Here is a 24145-nt window from a genome sequence, read left to right as displayed (position 1 = left end):
ATTATCTATTTTGTATTTTATAACATTCTTTAGTTCTTCTTTAGCCATAAATTCTTCCCTTCTCCAAAGATCCAATAGGTAAACCATCCTCTACTCTATTAATTTGCTTACAGTATCACCTTTTATGCCTAAATTATGTACCCATTTTGATCTTATTTTAGTATGGGATGTGAGATGTTGGTCTATGCTAAATTTGTGACTTACTATTTCCAGTGCGCCTAGAAATTTTTGTCAAATAGAGAGTTCTTATTCCAGAAGCTGGAGTCTTTGGGTTTATCAAACAGAATATTATTAAAGCCATTGATTATTGAAAACTATTCCATTGATTCACTATTCCATTTCTCAGTCAGGACCAGGTTGTTTTGATGACTACTACTTCATAATAGAGCTTTAAGTCTGGCACTGCTAGGCCTCTATTTTTTGCATTGATATTTTTGACCTTTTCTTTTTATGGATGAATTTTGTTCATTTTTTTCTAGCTCTATTTAAAGTAATTTTTTGGCAGTTTAATTGGTAAGTAGACTAATTTAGATAAAATTATCATTTTTTATCTTATATCAGCTTGGCCTATCCATAAGTAATTGATATTTTTCCAATGGCTTATGTTTGAATTTATTAGTATGAAAAGTGTTTTGTTATGTTTAGAAGAACTGCACATGCTTTCTAAGGGAGGTAGAAATAAGAAGGAAGGAAGGGAGTGAGAAAAATTTGGAATACAAGGTTTTACAAGGGTGAATGTGGAAAACTATCTTTGCATGTATTTTGAAAAACAAAAAGCTATTATCACTATTTTTAAATGTTTTGCAACAGAATAGAGATTTAAGACTGTTCCATATGTGGTGATTGATGAACAACCATTAACAATCTGGACTTAATATGCAATGTCCTAATGAGGACTACCAAGAATGAGAAAATGACATTCAACTGAGCACAATGTTTTGCACAAAAGAGGGCCTTAATGAATGTTTGTTGAATTAAATTTATCCAACTTAAAAATTCAGTTGATATAATAGAAAAGATGCTCATTAGGAGGACCATAATTCAAATATCACCAGTCCTTCAACTTCATTACATAATTTTGTCATTTAAATGCTTTGGTTATGCTTAGTTGTCTTAGTTGACTCTTCTGTAAATGTGGACAATTTCAACTTAACAACTAACCTGAGTCTGGCTTCCTTATAGGTGACGTTGGAAAACCAGCAAGTTTTATATGTAAAATAAGCCTTCTCTCTATATACTACAATGTAGCTACTGTGAAATCTCTCTAAAATGTCATTGTAATACAGGATCTTTTGTCTCTTTGGGACTCTTCTTCACCTTCTAAGTTTCCATTAGAAAGATTTGTGAGTCAGTTGTGTTAAGGGCTATTAAGGAGCTCTCGGAACTTGTCTTTTGGAGTTGCCATACCTTCTAGAAACACTGGACCCAGGGTATGCATGTGTCAGGAATGAAACTCCCTCCAAATTGACACAATTTGTTATTGCATCTCAAGCTGGACTCCCTGTGTGTCCTTGAGAGGCCAGCCAGGTGCCAGCCAGTCTGCAATAAAGCCTGTGCAGCTGGAGTCTTGTGCAGATAAACAGACTCTTATATCTTTATAGTCTACCAATTCCCAAGGGAAAAGAAGGAGGCTTTTGCCATTACCTGCCTCCTTCCCAGAGAGTGATCTTGTCTTTTTCCCCCACCTTTGCACACCGTTTCCCTCCCATATCATGCCTTTTCCTGGTATCCCCTCCTCCCTTTGATCTTCCATATAAAAACTGTAAACTTCATCCTGATCTATACGTTGCCCCTGGACCCAGATGACTCTAGAGGACAGAATGAGGCAGATGACCTTGCCCAGTCCTCCCTCTCTTCAATCCAATTTACTTACATATGATGATATCACCTCCCTAATGTCATGGTCCTTGTGGAGAAAAAAGGACAAACAATAAAAATAATAAAAATGGGGCAGGTGGGTGGCGCAGTGGATAGAGCACAGGCCCTGAAGTCAGGAGGACCTGAGTTCAAATCTAGCCTCAGACACAACACTTTCTAGCTGTGTGACCCTGGATATGTCACTTAACCCCAAATTGCCTCATGCCCCCTCCCCCCAATTAAAATGTAAACTTCTATAAAGGCTGGGAATTTTGGGATTCCCATGTATCTTCATTTCTCTTGCAATAAAACTGATTTTCACATAAGTCTTGTGACACATCATGATTACCTATTGATAGTTAATACATAGGAAAATGCTACTAGAGACTCCAATATAGGAAAGAAAGTTATTTTTACACAGTCACTTTCTCCTTAGTTCCCTACTATCCTGTCATGGTGACAGGGAAGACTACTTGTGAACATTTTTGGAGTCTTAGACTGTATTCACGAATATACACTTACATAGATATTTATGTCTATATACACATTTGCAACCAATCAACCAGTACTTATTAAGAGTCTATTATGTGCCAAGCATCTGTATTAATATTAGATATATAAAGGCAAGGACAGCTATGTGATACAGTGTATCTGGAGCCAGGAAGACTCATCTTCCTAAGTTCAAATCTGAGCAAGTCATGTAACCCCATTTGTCTGTTCTTCATCTGTCAAATGAGCTGGAGAAGGAAATGGTAAACCACTCCAGTATCTTTGCCAAGAAAACCCCAAAAGAGATCATGAAGAGTTGAACATGACTGCAAAACACATAAACAACAACATTTACAGATAATGAATGAAAGGATATCTACTTCTGCAAGATAATAGGAAAATAATAGTCAAATCTATGACCTGTAGTTTAATCTATAAGCAAAGTATCCTTGCATGGTGGTCAAACATGTGGCAAATTCTCTAGTATTCAAGGAATGTGCTATGATTCTAATTTATTTATTTTGCTACTAGTAACACTCTTCCAAAGAGGTTGGCAGGGGAAGGAAATAGCAAAAAACTGTATTGGGTCCACTTTATCACTAAATAATTGTGTTAAAATGGTTTCAGAGATTTTCCTAATTCTTTACTAAAATTAAATTCTTGAATCATTTGATTTCATTTTCCTATAATTATAATGAATAATTAGATATATTAGTCTCAAAATGCAACATTTAGCGCTTCACATATAAAAATAAGCTTAAACTGAAATTACTTTTGTTATTCAAAAATTTTCTGTTATACTCTTTAAAATCCATTGTACATTTTGATATACACATACTACTAGAAGTAGACAAGAACACTGTAAGAGATACCAAGTGGCAAACTAAAACACTCTAAGATTACATTGATTCAGTTTCCTGCAGCTGGATAAAAATGATGGTAGGAAACTGAATGTTATGTTAAATATACAAGGTAGACTTTAGATTCTTGGAAAATGCTGTTCAGAAAGATAGGAGCATTTTTAAAGAAAGCTATTTTACTATGAAATGCTGACTCACTTCCCCTCATTATAAAATAGAATAACAAAAAAGTCAGTGTGTTACCACAAAGGGAGATCTTTATCTAGAAAATACTACAGAATAAGGCAAAATGACCTCTAAAAAATCAGTTACAATGATGAAAAATAAACATAAAGACAAAAACAAAGGTTTGATTTGGAGGAAAAATCATTTTCAGAATTGGTAGCTGCAAAGGAATTTCTGTTGTTATCTACATTGTTATCTAACAGAGTGGTATTAATTTCACAAAAGGAGTAGAAAGCATTCATTGGCACTGTGCTGGTGGTATAGCAGCATACAACTCCAAATCATCCTCTTTCCATACTGGGGAGCATTAAGTTAGTTGGGGTAATCACACATGTCCAAGAAAATGTTTTAAGTAACAGTATTAGATGTGATTTCTTGAGTTTAGTACTAAAGAGAATGGCCTTGATCTCCAGGATCTGTTCAAGTTCTAACTCCCAGGTAGACTGTGAAACATCAAATATTATATAGATTTCCCATGGAACAAAATCAATGAAACTTAAAATGCCTACGCTGCAAGAAAGCTCAGGTTTTTATCTGGTAAGCAATGGAGTATTCAAACAAGAGACTGACATAAGGGAATAATGTTTTAGGAAGAGTAAGCTGGTGGCAATATATGGGATAAGAGGGAGGGAAAATGATTAGAGATGGATAAGCCAGGTTTTTTTTTTTTTTTTTTTTTTTTTACTAATTATGCAAGAATAGCACTTCAGACAACAGGAGTGGTGGATATAAAGAAGTAGCCATACAGGAGATATACTGAAACATTTGGGATTTGGTGATTTGCTGAATAAGGCTAAGGAGGTAAAAGTAAAAAGGACTGAATCAAAAATTACTGTTAAGTTTTAAGTTAAGTGACTAGTGCCAGTGACAGTGGGAAACAGTTTAGGAGGGAAGATAATTAATGTAGTTTTTAAATATATTAAACTTAAACTGTCAATAGAATTAATTGAAACATTATACCACTGAAGACATACAGCTTGGGCTTGGGTGGAAGATAAGATATATTTAACTATCCCCAAATAATTTCTTCTATTTGAATAATGAAAGGCATGTGTGTGCGCAGTCTATGTATGAATGTGCTTTGTGTGCACTGCATTGTATTTCTGGGTACACATGTGTATTTGCGTATGGTTGTGCACATATGTGTGTGGACATGCGTGTGTGTGTGTGTGTGTGTGTGTGTGATATAAACAGATAATGATGAGGCAGCATTCTGAGTTTCTGCATTTCCAGGTAGGCATTCCTTAATGGAAACTTGAACAAAATATTTCTTTTCTATATTTTTAAAAATAATTTTACTAGCAATATTAAAAGTGCATTCCCTGTATTCTTAAATGGCATTGCTCTAAATTGTGGCTGATTCAGATATGAAATACAAGAAGTGATAGTACAGGAATACAGGAAGAAAAATCCTATTTAAAACTAATTCAATATTAGAAAATGATTATAAGCAAAGAAAAAGATGACCTGAGCTGAATGTTACTATTTAATAGGAATTTCCCACAAAATAAGATAAAACTTTATTTCCTTATTAAGCTGGGTTCTATATAAAGGTACCACCTATTGAAATTACTTAAATTTCATTTCAAGAGCTGATTTGACTTTTGCTAACTACATGGGCCTCTCACTATCTTGCATTCTGGCTTCCAATTTTGTCATGCAATTAAAATTGCTCTTTCCAAAGTTACCAATGATTTCTTAATTACTAAATATAATGGTCTTTCTGCACACTTTATTATTAAACTATCCATAGCCTTTGACAGTAGTGATCACCTTTTTCTCTAGGCTGTTCGCCTTCATTTAGGTTGCACTGGTTAACTGTGGTCATTCTCTAAGGCTCTCTTTTCCTTCACTTGGTGATCTCATTAGCTCCCATGGACACAAACAATCATCTCTATGCAGAGGATTCTCAGATCTATTTGTCCAGCCCTAGCCTCTCTCCAGAATCTGGTTTCATTTATCACCAAATGAGTATCAGATATCTTAAAATGCAAGTTTCATAAACATTTTAAATTCAGTATGTCCAAAAATGAACTCACTTTCTCCCCCAAAGTCTCCCTTCTTTCTAACTTTTCTGTTCTTCCTCAGGTCACCACCATCCTTCCAGTCTTTCAGGATCAAAACTTGGCTTCATCTTTGATTCCTCACTCTCCCTCCCCTTCCTCCTCCAATCTAGTCCAGGAAGAATGGACTCTGGAAGTGTAGTTGCCAGTGCTGTAACTTCTATTTTTGTAATGTCTCTCCAAAATGTCCCTTCTCACTTCTGATACTGCCACTTTCCCACCCCATCCCCAATCATCAACTCACACCTGGATTGGAACCTGGCTAGAGCCTGAAGGTGGGAGGTTTATCTCATGTCTCTCCCAATAGTCCATCTTCTAGTCCCTGAGGGCAAACTGACCTTAAAGTACATGTCTGATGAAATCCCTTCACTCAAAAAAAAACAACAACAACAACAAAAAAACAACAACTGTAATGGCTCTCTGTGATCTCTAAGATTAAACATATGATCCTTTGTTTGGCTTTTAAAGTCCTTCATAATCTGGCTTTTTTCTGCTTTCTAGTCTTTGAAGAAGCTTGGTAGCTCTGTGGATAGAGCACTGAACCTGAAGCCAAGAAGACTTGAGATAAAATCCAACCCCAGAAACAGTGATCTTGGGCAAGTCACTTCACCTCTGCCTGCCTCAAATTTCCTCATCTATAAACTGGGTATAACAACAGTATCTATCTCCCAGGATTGTTGTAAGGATGAAATGAGGATTTGTAAAACATATTCAAACCTAAAAAATATTATATAAATGTTAGCCAAGAGCTATTATTAGTCTTCCCAGATATTACCCCCAATTCTGTAATTCAGTGATCCTGGTCTCTCCTCCTGCTCCTGGCACACTCTGAACTTGAAGCATTTCCCCTGAGTCTCCCCGATGGCTGGGAGGAGACAATAGGGAGAAGGGGGGTGGCGGAGATCTGGTCTTCTTCATTTTCATCCTCTGGCTTTCCCAGCTTGCCAGGAGCCTGCTCAGTGTGCCTTCCTCCAGCTTCATCAGTCTATTTCTGGTTGGTGGACTGTGAGATCCTAAAGAGCAACAAGTAGTTTCTGCCTTTTTTTGTATTTCCAGTGCTTAGCAAAGTGTCTGGCACACAGGAAATGTCCACTCAACCTTACATTAAGAGGAATTTCCCTTCTTCTTCTAATAAAGCTTTAGTGTTAGAAAGTCCTTGTAATGTGGATACAGGGGCATCCACATTAGAGGCAAACATCATTTAACCAACTACATTAGCTGCTTTCTTATTCAATTTCCAAAACACAACTAAGAAACAGAAAAGAAAAAATGGCTACTGAACACCAAAATAGATGTCCAAGTCTCTGCACTAGAGTTTTTAGCATGTACTCAAAAGAAAACCCTTTAGTCTTTCATTTATTGACAATTTACGCTTTCTTTTAAACACATATTTGTGATAAAGACATTTTTCTGATATCTCAGATAACAGAAGCTTAGGTGCTACAATGAAAAATATGACAAGGACTTTGTACAATGACAGGAGAAAGAAACCATAGCTGACAATAAAAAAGGAACCCAAAGAACCAATAACAAAAATTCTAAAGAAAAAAAGCCAAAAAACTAAAAAAGCACATCATTAGATACCATTTAGAGTATGAACCAACCACCCTAGACATCCCGATAGCCTTAGAAAACATCTCCTATATAATAAAGAAAAATGCCCAGCACTATGCCATGTCTTAGATACATATGTATTATGATATTTCTGACATCAAAAAAAGATCAAATTATGCATCATATCCTTTTTTAGAAGAAGTATAATGGAGGTAGCTACTTGTCTCAGTGCAAAAAACACTAGACCTGGAGTCAAGAAGACTGATGCTAAAATCTAGCCTCAGACATCTACTAACTATGTGATTCTGGGCAAGTCATGTCACCTTTGGTGCAAAGAAAATCCACTCTGGAGGTAAATGGCAAACAATCCAGTATATTTGTCAAGAAAGCCCCATGGGCAGTATGATCCACAGAATCAAGAAGAGTTGAACACAACTGGAAGTGGAAGGGGAGGAAGGAGGAAGAGGAGGAGAAAAAAAAAAAAGAACAATGAAGAGGAATAATGGAATCTGGAAATTTTCCCATCAAAAAAATTTAACATTTAATCCAGCTGTGTCTCTACTACGTCTGAATCACAAAAAGATCATAAAAAAAGGGAGAAGGAGCCATTTTGTAAAAATGTTTATAACAACCCTTTTTGTAGTGGCAACAAACTGGAAATTGAGTGGATGTCCATCAGTTGGGAAATGGCTAAATAAGTTATGATACATATATGTTATGGAATATTATTGTTCTTTAAGAAATGATCACCAGGATGATTTCATAAAGGCCTGGAGAGATTTACATGAAAGGATGCTAAATGAAATAAGTAGAACCAAGAGAATATTGTATTCAGCAACAAGAAGATTATATGATGATCATCAGCGCTGATGGATGTGGCTCTTTTCAAATTCTGATCCAATAGACTTGTGATGGAGAGAGTCATTTGCATCCAGAAAGAAGTCTATGGGAACTGAATTGGGTTACAACATATATATTTCATTTGTTCTTGTTTGCTTGCTTTTTTTTTTGTTTCTTATTTTTCCTTTTTGATACAATTTTTCTTGTACAGCATGATAAGTGTGGAAATATGTATAGAAGAATTATAAAAAAAAAAAAAAATTTAACATTTTGCTATATTTCAAATATCTAAAAATATATATGTGGAATACCAAAAGAGGAATTATTACGTCTATTTTGTATATCATTAATTCTCAACTTTCTCACATTTAGAAGAGCGATTTACTGTTAATAGTTCTCTGTAAAATAAATGACACTAGCTCATATGGCAATTTGTGGCCTAGGAAAAACTTTCTTAAGAATTGTATGAGATAGGTGGAAGAAGTATTCTTAACCATATTTTAGAGATGAAGAAGACAATTCTCAGGGGGATTCAATGGTTCCCCCAAGACAGATCCAGGATGTGAGCTAAGAGGTGGCTAAACTCTGAGTTTATTGATATTTCTACCATCCTATGCAATGCATGTGTTCAGAGAGGAGGGCAAGCTATTCCATTAGGAAAGCAGCAACGATGGAAACAAGAGCAGTTCTCTACCCTTAGTTTGCTTCTGAAGTCTAGACTGGGCTCCATTCTAGGCTCCCAAATCTCTACCACCTACCATACCTTCATACCCTAAATATTCCCCTACACTTTTACTCACCTTTCTGAAAAACCAGTGTCTATAAACTCTCTAGCACGTTTTCGATCCCTAAGGGGAAAAAAGAGATAATATTTTAAAAGAATAAAAAAAAATTACCTGTTTCTTTTGAAGCAAAATAAACATATGTATTGATATAACTAAACTAAGTTTGGTAGAAAATTTATTTTGTCCTTGTATCATTTCAGATTTTATTTAAACAAACAAGTAAATAAACACTAGGACAAATGAAATATATTATATAAATGAAAGTACAAAAAAAGAATTGAAAGGGAAAATTTTTGAATGACTGCATTTCAGTCAAAATTTAGCATGTGAGAGTATTATGGAAAAAATCTTTTAACTGTGTTATGTAAAAACCATGGTATATGAATCAAGAAAATGCTATATAATGAATTCACAGGTTGAAATGGGTTTGGTAAATCTTGAGGAAGGAAAATACCATAGAGGTTTATAAGGAAAAAGGGAAACTTTCACTAAATAGTGATCTTTTTACTTGGCCTGTGATATAATAATACTTGCCAAACCTCGGGGAAATAACTTATGTGGTGGATGATGCAAAACCCCCTTCTGGGTCATGACTAGAATGAATAGTATATCTACCCCTGGTAGTCTTCCAAATTTGACACTTCCACTTTAGTACAAAATAAAAATTATATAAAGAAAATTTAATCAGAGAATTGAAAAACAAAACTTTTCTAGGACTCTGAAATCACTTATGATTTTTGTGTGAATATAGTTTTTAAGAAATATGATAAATAGCATTTGGCTATTTAATAATAAATATTTAATAAACAAATAAATTTTAATAATAAAAACTTTAAGCTCTAAATTCAAACTATCAAATGCTTCCCCAAAAGTAGGAAGAATGGCTTCAGCTGTCTAATTTACTAACCATGTATCTAAAACTCATTATAAAGGAAATTTTTTTGCTCTCTATTGATGCCTTAAAATAAATACACACACTTATCTCACAGCATGTTCATCATCATGGAATCTTCCTTTATAACAAGAAAAAAAGAGATCAAGAAAATCAAGTCACCAAATAATGCTGTCTGACAGGGCAGTAAGTAGTGAATATAGACACTTGCTCATTCCTCTTCCTCTCCCATCATCTGTCCTCTGAAACCAATGCTGGTTTAACCAACTGTGAACTTTTTAAAAAGGAAGTTAGGTGGCACAGTGGATATAGAGCACTGGCTCTGGAGTCAGGAGGCCCTGAGTTCAAATCAATTTGAATTCAGACATTTGACACTTAAGAGCTTTGGGACCCTGTCCACATTAATTCTGATTGCTCACCCCACCCTGTTACTATATTTTTAAAAGATCCTTCAGTATGATATAAAAAAATAAAAAATCTCACATTTATAATGATCTCCATCAGGTTTGCAACATGATTAGTAGTATTGTATAATTAATACATATAAATGTATGAATCACTTAATTCCAATGTTTATTAAGTTCTTACCAAGTAATCAGTAATCTAAGGTAAATGAATGATTAAACCAGGAATAGAATTCTCCATTAGGAACTGACAAGAACTGAATTCTGGTCCATTTCTTTAACCCTTTGAATTTTGAAGAGGGGAGAATAAGTAAAGAGTACTGTTGTGAAAGATTTTATCTTTTTGCCCATATAAGAAAACATCGTAGAGTTTTTGAATTTATAATAAATACTAACAGATTCCAATGTCTTAAAAAAAAAAAAAAAAAAAACAGCCCCCAAACCAGGGCAACCTTTTTGAGAAGTTTACTTTCATTTGCATGTCTTTCTAATTCCTTTGTCAGTTGCTCTGACACAGTGTGGTATTCAGAGCCCTGAACTAGAGTCCCAAGGCCCATATCCAAACCCCAGCTCTGGAAAAGAGATGTCATCTCCTCACACCATTAAGAGGCTGGACCAGATGATATCCAAAGTCCCCTAAGTACTAAAGTCAGGATCCAATGATACTAAGAATAGAGAATGGAAATGTCCAGAGAAGAAAACAACAATTCAAAAATCTGACTTTTCATCAATGAAAATATGTAACTTCTTTTTAAACAACTAAGTCCAATGAGTTAAAAATATGTTTTACATTTATCTAAGATGACTAATGATTTTATTAGTTTCTTGGTAACTGTTGACTTGCAGAGACAGAAAAATTATTTCAGTTACTTGCGTAACACTCTGGGTGATGCTCTATTAACTAATCAGGATATATGCGGATGAAAAATTACACAATAGATTCTTTTATGAACACAAACATGCTCACTTTTGTCTTTGGCTGCAAAGGAGGGAAGAGGAGCAAAATCACCCAAGTATGTTGTGGCACATTTTGCTTAAAAGATTGATGATTCCACATGGAACATTATTCTTGGGTTTACAGGCACTAAAGAGACATAAAATAAGACTGGAAAAGAACGCCAAAAAAAAGTCAGACCTGTACTTTCAACAAAAAAGCTAAAAAATTAAACAAACTGATGAGAAATCGTTCTTTCTCCCCACCAAAAAAAAAAAAAAAAAAAAAAAAAAAAAAAAAAAAGGCCTTACCCTGGAACCCATCCAGTGGGTTCTGTCACATGTGTCTGAGTGACCATTGCTGGTGCAGGGCTATAAGGATTCCCAATCAGAACACTTCCAGAACTGGCTAGTCTTTGTGGTGTGCTTATAATCTGTAAATGTTAAAAAAGAAGAACAGAAAAAATTCTTAGATATTGAAAAATAGTCTAAACAAAACCATGTCACTAAGATGCATTAATATTAAAATAATAATAAAAGCAACACAGACATTGAATGCCTTTTACATAAACAGAACATCTGTCCTAGGCTAAAATACAGGTTTAAACTAGTAGGCCACAATTTTGGATAATTAAACATGTGATAAAAATCAGAAATATGAAAATCTTTCATTTGGTAACTCCGAAACCTGACTATTGCACAAGTAGATTTACCAAAGCTAGTTTATATATTAGAGCTTTACTTATATAATGTTTGTTGTTTTTTTAAAAACAATTTCATTATGAAAGTTAGAAAAGTTTTGTGAAAAATTGGGTAGATCCAAGTAATAAAAGATGAGGAAAAATAACATAAAAATAAAATCTAAAATACAGCATAAAATGAATGATTACCCATGTTAGGAGAATACTGTATTGATGAGATGGTTATTTTTATCTTATTTGGTCCTCATAACAACAGTACCATGAGAAATCTGGTATAGGTGTGTTAATCTCACTTTTTAAAGGGTGTATCCATATATGTTGGGAGAAATTATATCTATCTAGAGATATCTATATCCAGAGATAGATATACTCTGGAGAGGAAACCCCAAATGGGGATATAAGAAGTAAACAACAAAAGTGCTAGTCTTATCCTTATTTTATAAATAAAGAAATTGAGGCTGGGAGAGTTCAAATGACTTTCTTAAGTCATAAAACTAGTAAATGCTTGAGGCAGACTTCAAATTTGGATCTTCCAAACTCCAAATCCAACACTTTATCTACTATGCCACATAGCAGCTAGATGGAAGGTATAGTAGATATAGATGTGGAACTTACCAGTCAGGAAAAACCAGTACAAATCAGGTGTCAGATTATCATATTCTGGACTAATCACTTATCTGACTCAATTTCCTCATCTGTAAAATTAGTATGATCCTCACAGAATTGTTGCTAGAATCAAATGAGTTAGTATATATGAAACATCTATAAACCTTTAAAGCACTATGTAAATACTAGCCATTATTATTACAGAAATATAACTTTTTATTTTTATTACAAATTTTGTTTAATTTAATAATCATTTAATCTTCCAAATTACTCTCTTCCAGTGAGCTAGGTCTTCCCCAGAGAGAACAGGAGGTATTCAAAGACTCAAAAGAAGAGGGCCAGAGACAAAACTTGAGTCCTGGCTGTGGGCCAGACTATGTGCATTACTGGCCATTGTAACTGCCCAAAGGGGCAGAGAATCCAGAGCAGGAAAGGCAGGACAGAGGGAGGGAGGCTGGAAGAAAAACTCAGACTTTCATCATCGTTCATAAGCCTTTTCTCTCGTCAGTTCCTCAAGTGGCTTCCTCTACAGGCTGGAACATTATGCAGACACTGAAGTGGTAAGTCATTGATTCAGACTTCTATAGTCCAGCCTCTCCTCAAGGGAATGTGAAAACTATTATGAAACCCAAGGGTACCAAGCTCTGACTCTCCATTAAGAGGGGTACTACTGTGATAAAAAGGGCCCACTCTCTCTTTTTATTATTGTGGAGTCTCTGCAAGAAATCGCTCAGCAACTGAGTTTTTGTAGACACATTTTACCTAAAACCATAGAGAATGCCTTGAGAATAAAATACAAATGCTCAAAATTTCCCACCTCGCTCCAGCCTGTATTATTCCTAGAGTATTTCATTTAACTCCCTTTCAAACACATTGGAACTCTTGCTGTTCCCTAAAATCTGGCACCCCCTTTTCTGCTCCAGTAGTTCTGCACAGGGTGCTTTTCTTACGTGCACTGTGTTCATTCCTCATCTCTGTTTCTTAGATGCCAAATTTTCATTCAAGGCTTGACTCAAGTGTCACTTTCAATTGGAAACCCTTCTTAGCTCTTCTACTAATGACCTCTCCCTCCTTAAACAATCTTGAGTTTATTTATCTGTCTGAATCTTCTAGTAAAATGTGAACTCCCTGAAGAAGGGCTGTTCTCATTTCTGCTTATTGTGCCCCCCAGAGCCCAGCTGAGTGACATTTGCTTCATTCACTGCAAATGAAAATTTATATATATATATATATATATATACGCACACAGATATACATATACACACACTTAAAAACTCACAGATGGAATACAGGAGTCTGTCAGAGAAATTACTAATGATAACTTTTACAAAATGGGGGGAAGGAAGGAAGGATACAGGAAGGGAGAGGAGGAAGGAAGAGGAAGTGAATAGGAAGGATAGGAGGTGACAAAGAAGAGGGAAGAAGACAAGGAAGGAAGGAGTCAAATATTATGCTAAGTGATTTGCAAATATCTCATTTAATTTTCATAACAAAAATTTTGGGTGGTAAGTATATGTTCCCTATTTTACAGGTGAGGTAACTGAGGCAGACAAAGAGAAAATGACTTGCCTGTGGTCACCCAACTAATAAATGTCTGAGGCCACATTTGAATCAGATCTTCTTAACTCTAGGTCCAGTGCTCTACCCACTGTGCCACCTAGTTGACATAGACACTTCCCATAATATCTCATATAGTGAAAAAGGATGACCAATGATTTCCCTAGGTGATCTTTGCTTGTTTTGTAACTACATCCTGTCACTTTAAAAGCTCTGAAAGTTTTGCTAGCAGAATCATGAGTGGCCAGATCTGTAAGCATTTTGGAATTGTTCAACAAAAGATATTATTCTATTACCAAGAAAGAGAATTAAATAAACTTTTATTCATTCAGTGAACACTTACAAGACACCTTCTGTCAATTGATTAGTCAATAAACAAGTGGTAGAGAATCCATTCATACTCTGATATATCTCAACTTCAGAGGCTGCACTGAGTGCACAATCATCTGCACACAAAAAGCTGGTAACCAAATCTCCCTCCAGTTTAGTGTTGCTTGTAGCCTTTTCAAGTTAAATAATTTAATATTAATGTGCAGCTCACTTAGACATCATTTTCATCCTCATTGAAGGTGTTGCACATCATCAATGAAAAAATCATGCTAAAAAACATGAGAGTAAGTATGCAGTCCTATTGCACTCCATTGGTAAAGCATGAGGACATTGTCTATTAGCCAGAACCAGGTAAGCACACCCTTAAGAACTAACTACTCTGAGCGACCCAATTTCATCATGATCTTCCAAAAGCCCTCATTACTGACATTGATCAAATTCCTTGGTCAGGATGATAAATGTTGTGTAGTACAAAGCTCTGTTCTGCTTGTAGCATTTGTTCTAGAGTTGTAAATACCAGTTTGACTGTTCCTCAGCCCTTTCTGAAGCTACTCTGACTCTTGGATAAATGACCATTTTCCAGATGAAGGATCAAATTATTATGGATGACTCTGGTAAGAATCTTGATAGCAATGATTAAGAGAGATGATTCTGTTTTCCCCTCCCAATTCTTATGATTATCACAAGACAATTATTTCCTTTTTCTTTGGATTTAGAGGTATCCTTGAATCTTCCAGGGGATCACTTTCTCTTGCCATATAACTTAGAATATTTCAGCCAGTTTTTGTACGAGCAGTGGAATCCCAGCTTTGTAAATAATAGCTGGAATAGAATGAAGATACAGGTGAGGAGCCTAAGGGAATTCAGAACTCTTCAGTTGGATGTTCAGCTTCAACACCAAGAAAATAGAGGTCCTCATCAGCAAGAACTATACCATCCATATGTGAAAACAATAGTCACAATAAATGGAGAATTTCTGAATGCTATAGATAAGTTTATTTACCTTGAAAATATGCTTTCCAGATGAATGGATGTCCATCAGTTGGAGAATGGTTGGGTAAATTGTGGTATATGAAGGTTATGGAATATTATTGCTCTGTAAGAAATGACCAGCAGGAGGAATACAGAGAGGCTTGGAGAGACTTAAATCAACTGTTGCTGAGTGAAATGAGCAGAACCAGAAGATCACTATACACTTCAACAACAATACTGTATGAGGATGTATTCTGATGGAAGTGGAAATCTTCAACATAAAGAAGATCCAACTCACTTCCAGTTGATCAATGATGGACAGAAATAACTATACCCAGAGAAGGAACACTGGGAAGCGAATGTAAATTGTTAGCACTACTGTCTATCTACCCAGGTTACTTATACCTTCGGAAGCTAATAATTAATGTGCAACAAGAAAATGGTATTTACACACATATATTGTATCTAGGTTATATTGTAACACATGTAAAATGTATGGGATTACCTGCCATAGGGGGGAGGGAGTGGAGGGAGGGAGGGGATAATTTGGAAAAACAAATTAAAAAAAAAGAAAAGAAAAGAAAAGAAAATATGCTTTCCAGGGATGGCCACATAAATGATGAGGTTGATGTACACACTGTCAGATATAATTCAGCATTTGGAAAGCTCCAAAAGAAAGTGTGGAAGAGAAGAGGTATTAGACTGCCTAACCAAACTGAGAAACCTAGATAATTTATCAATGCCATACCAGAAAACTGAACCACTTCTACCTGCATTTTCTTAGGAAGATTCTGAAGATTAATTAATTAATTAATCAAGCCAAACTATCATGCATTCAAACTCTACTAAGGAGAAAGCAAGTCCAATGGATTGGTCACATAGCCTGAATGCCAGATGTATGTCTACCTAAAAGACTATTTTATGGAGAACTCAAAGAAGGCAAGCAGTCACCCATTGGTAAGAAGAAGTAGTACGAGGATGCTCTCAAGATTTCTGGGATATGGGCTATCAGCCCAGCACTGCATGGCTACATCAAAAAAAATGCTATATTCCAAGAGCAAAGCAGAACAGCAGTAGCATAAAGGCAATGTGAACACTACAAATCTAGAGATATCTCTATCCCAAATGTTCTAACAGACTACTCGTGCCCAATCTATAGTTGGGTCTTTGGAATTATTGGACTGATATGCTACAACTGAACACACTGTACCATGAATCCAACATCATGATGTCATTGGACCTCTTTGAAAACGAAGGACAAACAACAGTCAATAAACATTTATTACCTACTCGTTATGTGCCAGGCACTATGCTAAGCAATTATTGTACTCCTCAACTGATACCTTGGTGCTGTCAGAGAAAAAATGACAAATATGTATATTTGGGGCAGGAAATCATTTAAATTACTGAGACAGATCCAGAATTTAAAAGCAGTAACCAAATCATGTACTTATTAAGCAGCACTATATGACACTGTGCTAGGAAAAAAAACAACAAAGACCAAGTCCCTCCACTCAAAAAGCTTGTTATGGGAGAGAACATGTGCATAGACAGGTATATTAAAATACATACAAAAATACTAGTTAGTTTTTTTGGGGGGAGGGGGAGTACCACCCATCAGCTATGGAGAAAAAAACGGGGCAGAAAGGCTTCACAGATGCCCATAAATTGGGGAATGGCTGAACTAGTTGTGGTATATGCAAGTAATAGAATATTATTGTTTTATAAAAATGATGAACAAGCTGATTTTAGAGAGGCCTGGAAAGATTTACATGAACTGATGTTGAGTGAAACAAGCAGACCCAGGAATATAGTGTACACAGAAACTGCAAGAATGTGTGATGATCAACTATAAAAAACTCAGTTCTCCAATGATCCAAAGCTATCTCAATAGACTTTGGAGAAAATGACATTTGCATCCAGAAAAAAAGAACTAAGGAGACTGAATATAAATCAACACATGCTGTGTTCACTTCTTTTTTTCCTGTTTTTTCTATCTCTTCCATGGTTTTTACCTTTTGCTCTGATTATTCTCTCCCAACATGATTTATAAAGCAAAATGTGTTAAAAATAAAAAAAATATCTCTTGGGGAAAATAAGAAAGGCTTCACAGAAGGTGGGGCTTAAGTCTTTTTTTTCCCCCCCATTTTAATGAAAATGGAATTTTGTGTGTATTGTCACATTATTTGATTTGAGCCTTAAAGTAATTTTGGGATTCTAAGGCATAGGTTGAGAAGGGAGTAATTATTATGAGATAAGAAATGGAGTTTTGTATGAGGACAAGTAAGAAGGCCATGTGGTTGAACTAAAGTGTGTGTGAAGTATGTAAAACTAGGCTAAGAAGTAGCTTAGGACCAGCTTGTGAATAGCTTGAAATGTCAAGTAGGGGAAGGACAAGATTAGACCTGTGCATTAAGAAAATCACTTTGGCATCTAGGTGGATGATGGATTAACATCGGGAAAGACTTGAGGCAAAGAGAACAATTAGGAGGCCAGAAATGAGAAGTTGAGGGTCTGTATTAGGCTAGGTAATATTTTCTTTCTTGGCCTGAAGGAAATTACTAAAGTACTAGTGAGCCACAGAGAAGATAGGGTGAACAATAGAGTTCACAATTGCAAAAGGTTTTGTCCATTAAACAAAATTAATCAAATGCAGCAAAACTATCAGAAACTACATTTTGCATATATATTTTTAAAAATTATTTAAAAACAACTTCTTCATTTTTGTACATTTATGCAAACATACTTATGAACTCACTTTGAAATTTATTTAAATACAAAAACATCAACATTAGGGATATATCAATCCATGATATTTTCTTTTTTTCTTTTGGATTAGATTATATCATACTATTCCTATAAATGCAAATTTCAGCACAATAGACTCTACTAGGAAGATGTTAATTATAAAAAAAAGGAAAAAACAACAGAAAAACTCATTGCAAGAACATTTGAGAGTCACTTCATAATTAATTTACAAGGACACATCTCTACTTTTCATAGTTGATGATAGTTGGCCAGGACAAGCAAAATGAGTGGATTTTACTAAAACTCAGAGCATATATAACATAAAAGATACACTTAACCAAAATATATCAACTTGACTGTTGTGACAAGACAAGAGACAGATGGAATAAATGAAGAAGTCTTTATGAACTATTTACTCCATGTAAATACTGTTCTAAGCACCTTTGTAAGAGCTGGACTGTATAAATTTCAGATCTCTGACTCTTTGGTACTACTGCCATCTACAGGCAGAACTTTGCAAGAAAAACACCAATTATGCAGGGATTGCAAAGTGTTTCTATCTGATTCATACTACTGTCTCCACCAATGAGAAAGTGAATTCCAGTCAAGTCATCAAGTATTTATTAAGTACCTATTATGTACCAGCCACTGTATGCAAAAAAGGGCAGAAACAGTTGCAGCTCTCAAAAAGTTCATACTCTAATGAAATATGCAAACCACTATATAAAAATAAGGATATATAAATTAAACTGGAGGTAATCTCAGAGGGAAGGTATCAGCAGTCAGGAAAAAGGGAATTTAGCTGAGACTTGAAGGAAGCTAGGGAAGGCAGGAGGAAGAGATGAAAACAGAAGGAACTCCAGGCATGGGGAACAATTAGTGTAAATGTTTCAGGCTATCACTGGATTGGAGAGTCCTTGGAAGGGAACAAGATGTAAAAAATACTGTAAAGTTAGGGAAAGGAGCAAGCTATGAAGGGCCTTGAAAGCCAAAAAAAAGACTTCCCAATGTGATCTTAGAGGTAATAAGATGCGGATCTAGTTAGAGTTACCCATTAGGTCAGTCATACGTATGAGTAGCAGAGTGGCTGACGGACTGGAGTGGGGAAAGAGATGAGGCTAGGAGACCAAATGAAGGCCATGGCATGAGTCCAAGTGTGAGGCCAAAGGAAAGAATGGGGAATACAGGAGATGCAGAGAGCAGGGACTGTCTTGCTTTTAAAATGTATATTTCTAACACTTAAGAACAAAGAATCCTTTGCACTTAGCAAGGTTTAGTAAATTCTTTTTCATTAATTCATTCATTCATTCATTCATTCATTCATTCATTCATCTAGGATTTTAGCAAGTAAAATTAACATTGTCCTAATAATCAACTGAGAGCTCAATTGATTAACCAATGGGCTTGTAAACTAGCTATGCCACAGAATGATATAAAGGAAAAGTGTTAAGGATACAAAAGAACAAATGGACTTCAGATCTCCTGAACTTAGAAGCTATAACTTTTAAAGACTATTTCTTGATGCTTAGAAAGCCAAAGCTCCTGCTCTTCTAGTGTTTCTACTATTCAGGGTTTTTGTTTTGTTTTGACCCTGTATAAAACACAAAACTGTGCAAGAAGAGTTAGGGAATTCAATTACTTACTGGATAGTCCCAGTCTTTCTTTTTGTTTGTGGTTGGATCTCCAGGAGATAAAGATTAAAGAATGGAGGAATGTTGTGGTATTACTTTTAGTACCTCTTGGCCCTTCCTACTGCCCAAATTTTCAGATCTGGGTAGACTATAAGATAGCAAAAGAATCTGCAAAGGCATTCATTCATTTAACAAACAGTGAGCATTATATAGACAGTTCAGTGAACTAAGGGAAATACAAAATTCTAAGATGCAGTCTTCTATTAGTAGATTCTCCACTTCCTTTGCAACAGCTCCTTCAATGCTAACATTACACAGTGTTTAGCTACTTTAAAGTTTATTATTCTGACAAAGAAAGATAAGTATGAGCTTAAAAACAAGGATCCTCAGGCTCAAGAGATATTGATAACTTAAGTAGGTAAGTTTCTGCAACTATTATTTTCATAAATGTCACTTGTTGAAGTTTTTAACAACCCATTACAAAATATTTCTATCCACTATAGCAGAGAATTTAGAGATCTTTATTGAGGAAAAGAGGAAGTTGCCATTCATAAAAATCTTAAAACAACATGGGTGTGGGGGGGGAGGGGAGGAAGAGTCGTCTAGAAAAGAAAGGCTCTAAGGAAGAGCCAGATCAAAGAGCCAGGGAGTTAGCTTGATCAAAGTTCAAGAAGAGAAAACTAACTCTTACTAATTTAGGAACTATAATACACACCTAAGGCAAGAGAGTATTTAGCCTAATCCTCTACATTTTTCTACATTCTCTGTTAATTTTCCTTGCTGATTCTGAGTTTTATAGCCTATATATCTTTCTATGTGCATATCTTGAAAGAAAGAAAAGAACAAGCATTTATTAAGTGCCTACTATGTGTGCCAGGTATTTTACTAAGAACTTTACAAAAATTATCTTACATGATCCTTATAATGGTCCTGTGAGATAGGAGCCATTATTATTCCCGTTTTACAACTGAGGAAACTGAAGCAGACAGTGTAAATGACTTGCTCAGAGTCACACTGCTCAGGTCTTCCTGCCTCTAGGCCAATGCTCCATCTACTGTACCACCTAGCAAATACAGTAGATGTTCTCAATGATGCATCAAAGATCAACAATAGTTCTTTTAATCATCTGAAAAGTAATTTTTCTAGACCAGGGATTATTACCCTGTGAATGTTGTTTTTAAAAAAAATAAAATATAAGGAGAGGCTCCCCGATTGTATGCAGAGGTATCAACCTTATCTTCTTTTGCTTCATTCATTCTTGAGGAACCTTGAACTCTTTTATTCAGGATGTTCAGTGGGAGACCATGATATAAGCGGAAAAATCTTGAGCTTTTTTCATCTGAGGCTGCCCTGGACAAACCTCCACATGTAGAGAACATATTTTCCCATAGCTAGGCTGCCTGAGTCATTCTCTCAGGGTGCTAGGGAACTCTGAGGAGTAGCTATGTTTTCCTTCATGGTTAAGGAGATAGTGATTAGCATTCTGGCTCTATTCAACTAGTTAACATCAATTGGCTTTCACAGAGGAATACATATTTCAAAAGTCTAGCAATAAATGTTATATAAATATTTTCCCAGTTGTTCCCTTGCAGGAAATAGGCTAATAATTTAGTTTAGATCCTTTATAACATTGGTTATACCAAATTTATGTTTAGATGCAGCATGAATGCTGGATATATGGATGTTTTAGTTGCCAATATCAATTTTATCTACATATGGTCAAGAGTAGCAAAATGATTAACAATGGGTTTTTTTTCAAAATTCAATCTCAGAATAATCTTCCAGAGGCCTGCAGACAGACTAATCCTTTCCGACAACTTATTTTGTTTCTCAGTAACTAAACCTCCACCCCCACTAATATAGTAAGAAAAGAGTAATTTATCTTATTTGTTGTACACTATGAAGAACTGAAAAGTTTGATATGCTAAATGCAAAATTATTATCAACAAAATACAACTGATTCTGCATGAATTTTTCTTTTTTTAATAAAGTGTTTTATGTTAAAAATACATGCATATATAGTTTTCAGCATTTACCTTTGCAAAATGTTGGGTTCCAATTTTTTTTTCTCTCTCCCTCTCTTCCTCCCAATCCCTCTCCTAGATGTCTGCCTCAAAAAAATTCAAGTTTTTAAAAACTGCTAAAGTCTATTAATTATTTAGAAGCTGAAAACCATACACTTAAATTGAGCTATAAAAGAAATTTTGTGAATAAGTTGAGCACAGTTAATGATCTGTAGAATTTTAGCTAAAGTACCAATGAAATTTATTGAAAATGTGTGAGAAATTTGGTCTATCAACCATATAATTTGTTGGGTACAGAACAGTGTTCCAGTTTCAATGGAACTTTGGCTATCCCCTATCTTCCTAACTACATGTGTCTGTGCACCTGTACATACATATAATTTACCAAGCATGCATAAGTCAAGATTTTCAGGATTCATAGAAATTTATATTACAAATCACAATAATATTATATGATCTACCCATGCCTATACCCATTCTTTATCTGCATAATAAGGAGATTGGACTAGACAATTTGTAAAGCCCATCTGGTGTTATCAAAATTCCATAAGCCAAAAATCTCATTTTTAACTATTTTTAAGGCAGTTCTAATTTTTAATGTGTGCTTAATATGATTTAATGAAACTGGAGGAGAGGAATAAATGGTGCTTAAATACATATTTCCCCACCTAAGGGATAGGAAATATTTAAAAATATCTTTTAAAATAGCTAATAGGGAAATCTATCAATGTGCCATATTTTATGTTCTGATAGGTTTGCTACTTAATATCTTTGAAGAAGCACATTGACTTTTATATTTTCTATACTTAATTTTTAAAAATACTGTGAAGTGATATATATATATATATTACCTAATCTGGTTTCCTTTGTATATCCTTTCATATAAAAACTTCTTAAAAGTATTAGTAAGACCAAATACAGATTCATTCTCTAGCTGCATCCCATAGACTCAATTTTTTATATAGTTTGTACCATTAAATATTAATTATATGGATATAAGAAAAGGAGATAAAGGATCACTAAGAAAAAACAATGCAATCCACCAAATTAATCCAATAACAGGAAGAGGGAGAAAAGTACCTCATAAGCAAGCTGATCTTACTATCATACTATTGTTATTTGTCCTTCATTTCTTTCTTTCTTTTTTTTTTCTTTCTGAGGCTGGGGTTAAATGACTTGCCCAGGGTCACACAGCTAGGAAGTGTTAAGTAGTCTGAGACAAGATTTGAACTCGGGTCCTACTGAATTCAAGGCTGGTGCTCTATCCACTGCGCCACCTAGCTGCCCCCTGTCCTTCATTTCTGAAGAAACACAATGATATCACACAGGAATGATGTCCTGACTTGCCCATGAATTGGACTTATGGAAGGCAGAGTTGCACAAATTACATAAACTCAGACTAGAAAGAAAAAAAGCTCACATTTCTTCTCTCAAGATTTAACTTTATTAGTTATGTGAATGCAATAATTTACTAAGAGAACAAAAGGACTCCCCTTACATGCATACAAATAAAAGCTAAATATTTACAATTTCTTTTAAAATTTAATCAAGTATCATGTTACTTGAAGTCATTATCTGCTTACCATTTGGGGTCCAACATTCACATTTATTGGTCCTAAGGTTTTTGGTAAAATTTTTGATGTTGAATTGGTGCTGGAAACTGGAAATGCAACAAGTGAAATGTTACCTAAAAAAAAAAAAATGACAAAAACTCATTGGTTTTCTGAAATTTCAAGTCATTCTGAATATCAAGATACCCTTTTTTCCTGTAATAAACTAGAAGTATTTGTAATTTTATTTGAAGAGACATGAAGTTACATAAAATTTTCAAAACAAGTTAACTGAAATTTATTTTTAACTTTTTAAAAAATATGTGCTGTATACAGAAATAATAGTTAGTTGATACTAACAAAAGAGAATCCCAACTCCAAAAAAAAAAAAAAAAAAAAAGTAATCCAAGTAGCATCTCTAAACAGGAATAGTGAGTTTTGCGAGGAAAAACCAGTCAATCAAGCAATAACAGAAGTATATATTGTCTACCAAATAAAAATTAGATATCCCAAAGCTAATCAGAAAAAATAAACCAAGTCCTTTTTGAATCTTTTTGAATCTGAACTTGCTAAAAATCCCTTGAAGTACAGTCCCACAAAATAAAATAATGTTGAGCATTTAATTTTTTTTGGTGTGTTTTAAAAACTATTCTGATACTGCCCCTGCAGTATTTGAGCACTCTACTTCTCCATTATTTTAAACTCCCCTTCCTTTTCTGACAAAGCAATATTTTGTTATCTTTTCTCTTTGATCCTCTGCTTATGTCTTTTATTAGCTCCTCTTAGCTTAACCAAGCCTTGATTCTGTGCTCTTCTATAATGTTTCTTAGGAAATTCATTCCTTCACTGAGCTAAGTTGTGAATCCTCTCCCTTCCGTAGAGTCTGAGGTAGAATATATGGAGAATATTGTGTATCCTCATAGTTGGAGGTAATTATTTGTACAGTAAATATTCCTGTCTTAAAAAAAAAAAAAAAAAAAAAACTAAGAAGAAATCTTTATGACAGATTTAGCCATTATTTTTGTTCTGACAATATCCAAAAGTAACAAGTAACAATTCCAAACCCACCATTATCATAATAACAGCCAACATTGATAGAGGACTCTAAAATTTGAAGAGTGCTT

At 34.8% G+C, this 24145-nt stretch overlaps 1 protein-coding gene across 25 annotated transcripts in view; it reads right to left on the bottom strand.

Annotated features, from left to right (window-relative positions):
• The window catches only part of TFDP2 (transcription factor Dp-2), a 149917-nt gene that overhangs the window by 30511 nt on the left and 95261 nt on the right, over nucleotides 1-24145 (bottom strand). For 12 of the 25 annotated variants that reach the window (XM_074298445.1, XM_074298447.1, XM_074298446.1 and 9 more), the window contains 3 exons: nucleotides 23055-23158; nucleotides 11215-11336; nucleotides 8689-8736 (listed from right to left, as the gene is read on the bottom strand). In XM_074298445.1, coding sequence (XP_074154546.1) covers nucleotides 8689-8736; nucleotides 11215-11336; nucleotides 23055-23158 — 274 coding nt within the window. Of the gene's footprint in view, nucleotides 1-6269; nucleotides 6508-8688; nucleotides 8737-11214; nucleotides 11337-23054; nucleotides 23159-24145 lie in introns of those variants that run through there. The other 13 variants (XM_074298448.1, XM_074298450.1, XM_074298457.1 and 10 more) reach the window with 4 other exon arrangements.

Source organism: Sminthopsis crassicaudata, chromosome 3 (genome assembly GCF_048593235.1).
Source record: "Sminthopsis crassicaudata isolate SCR6 chromosome 3, ASM4859323v1, whole genome shotgun sequence".
NCBI lineage: Eukaryota > Metazoa > Chordata > Mammalia > Dasyuromorphia > Dasyuridae > Sminthopsis > Sminthopsis crassicaudata.
This window is presented reverse-complemented; position numbering and strand designations above follow the sequence as displayed.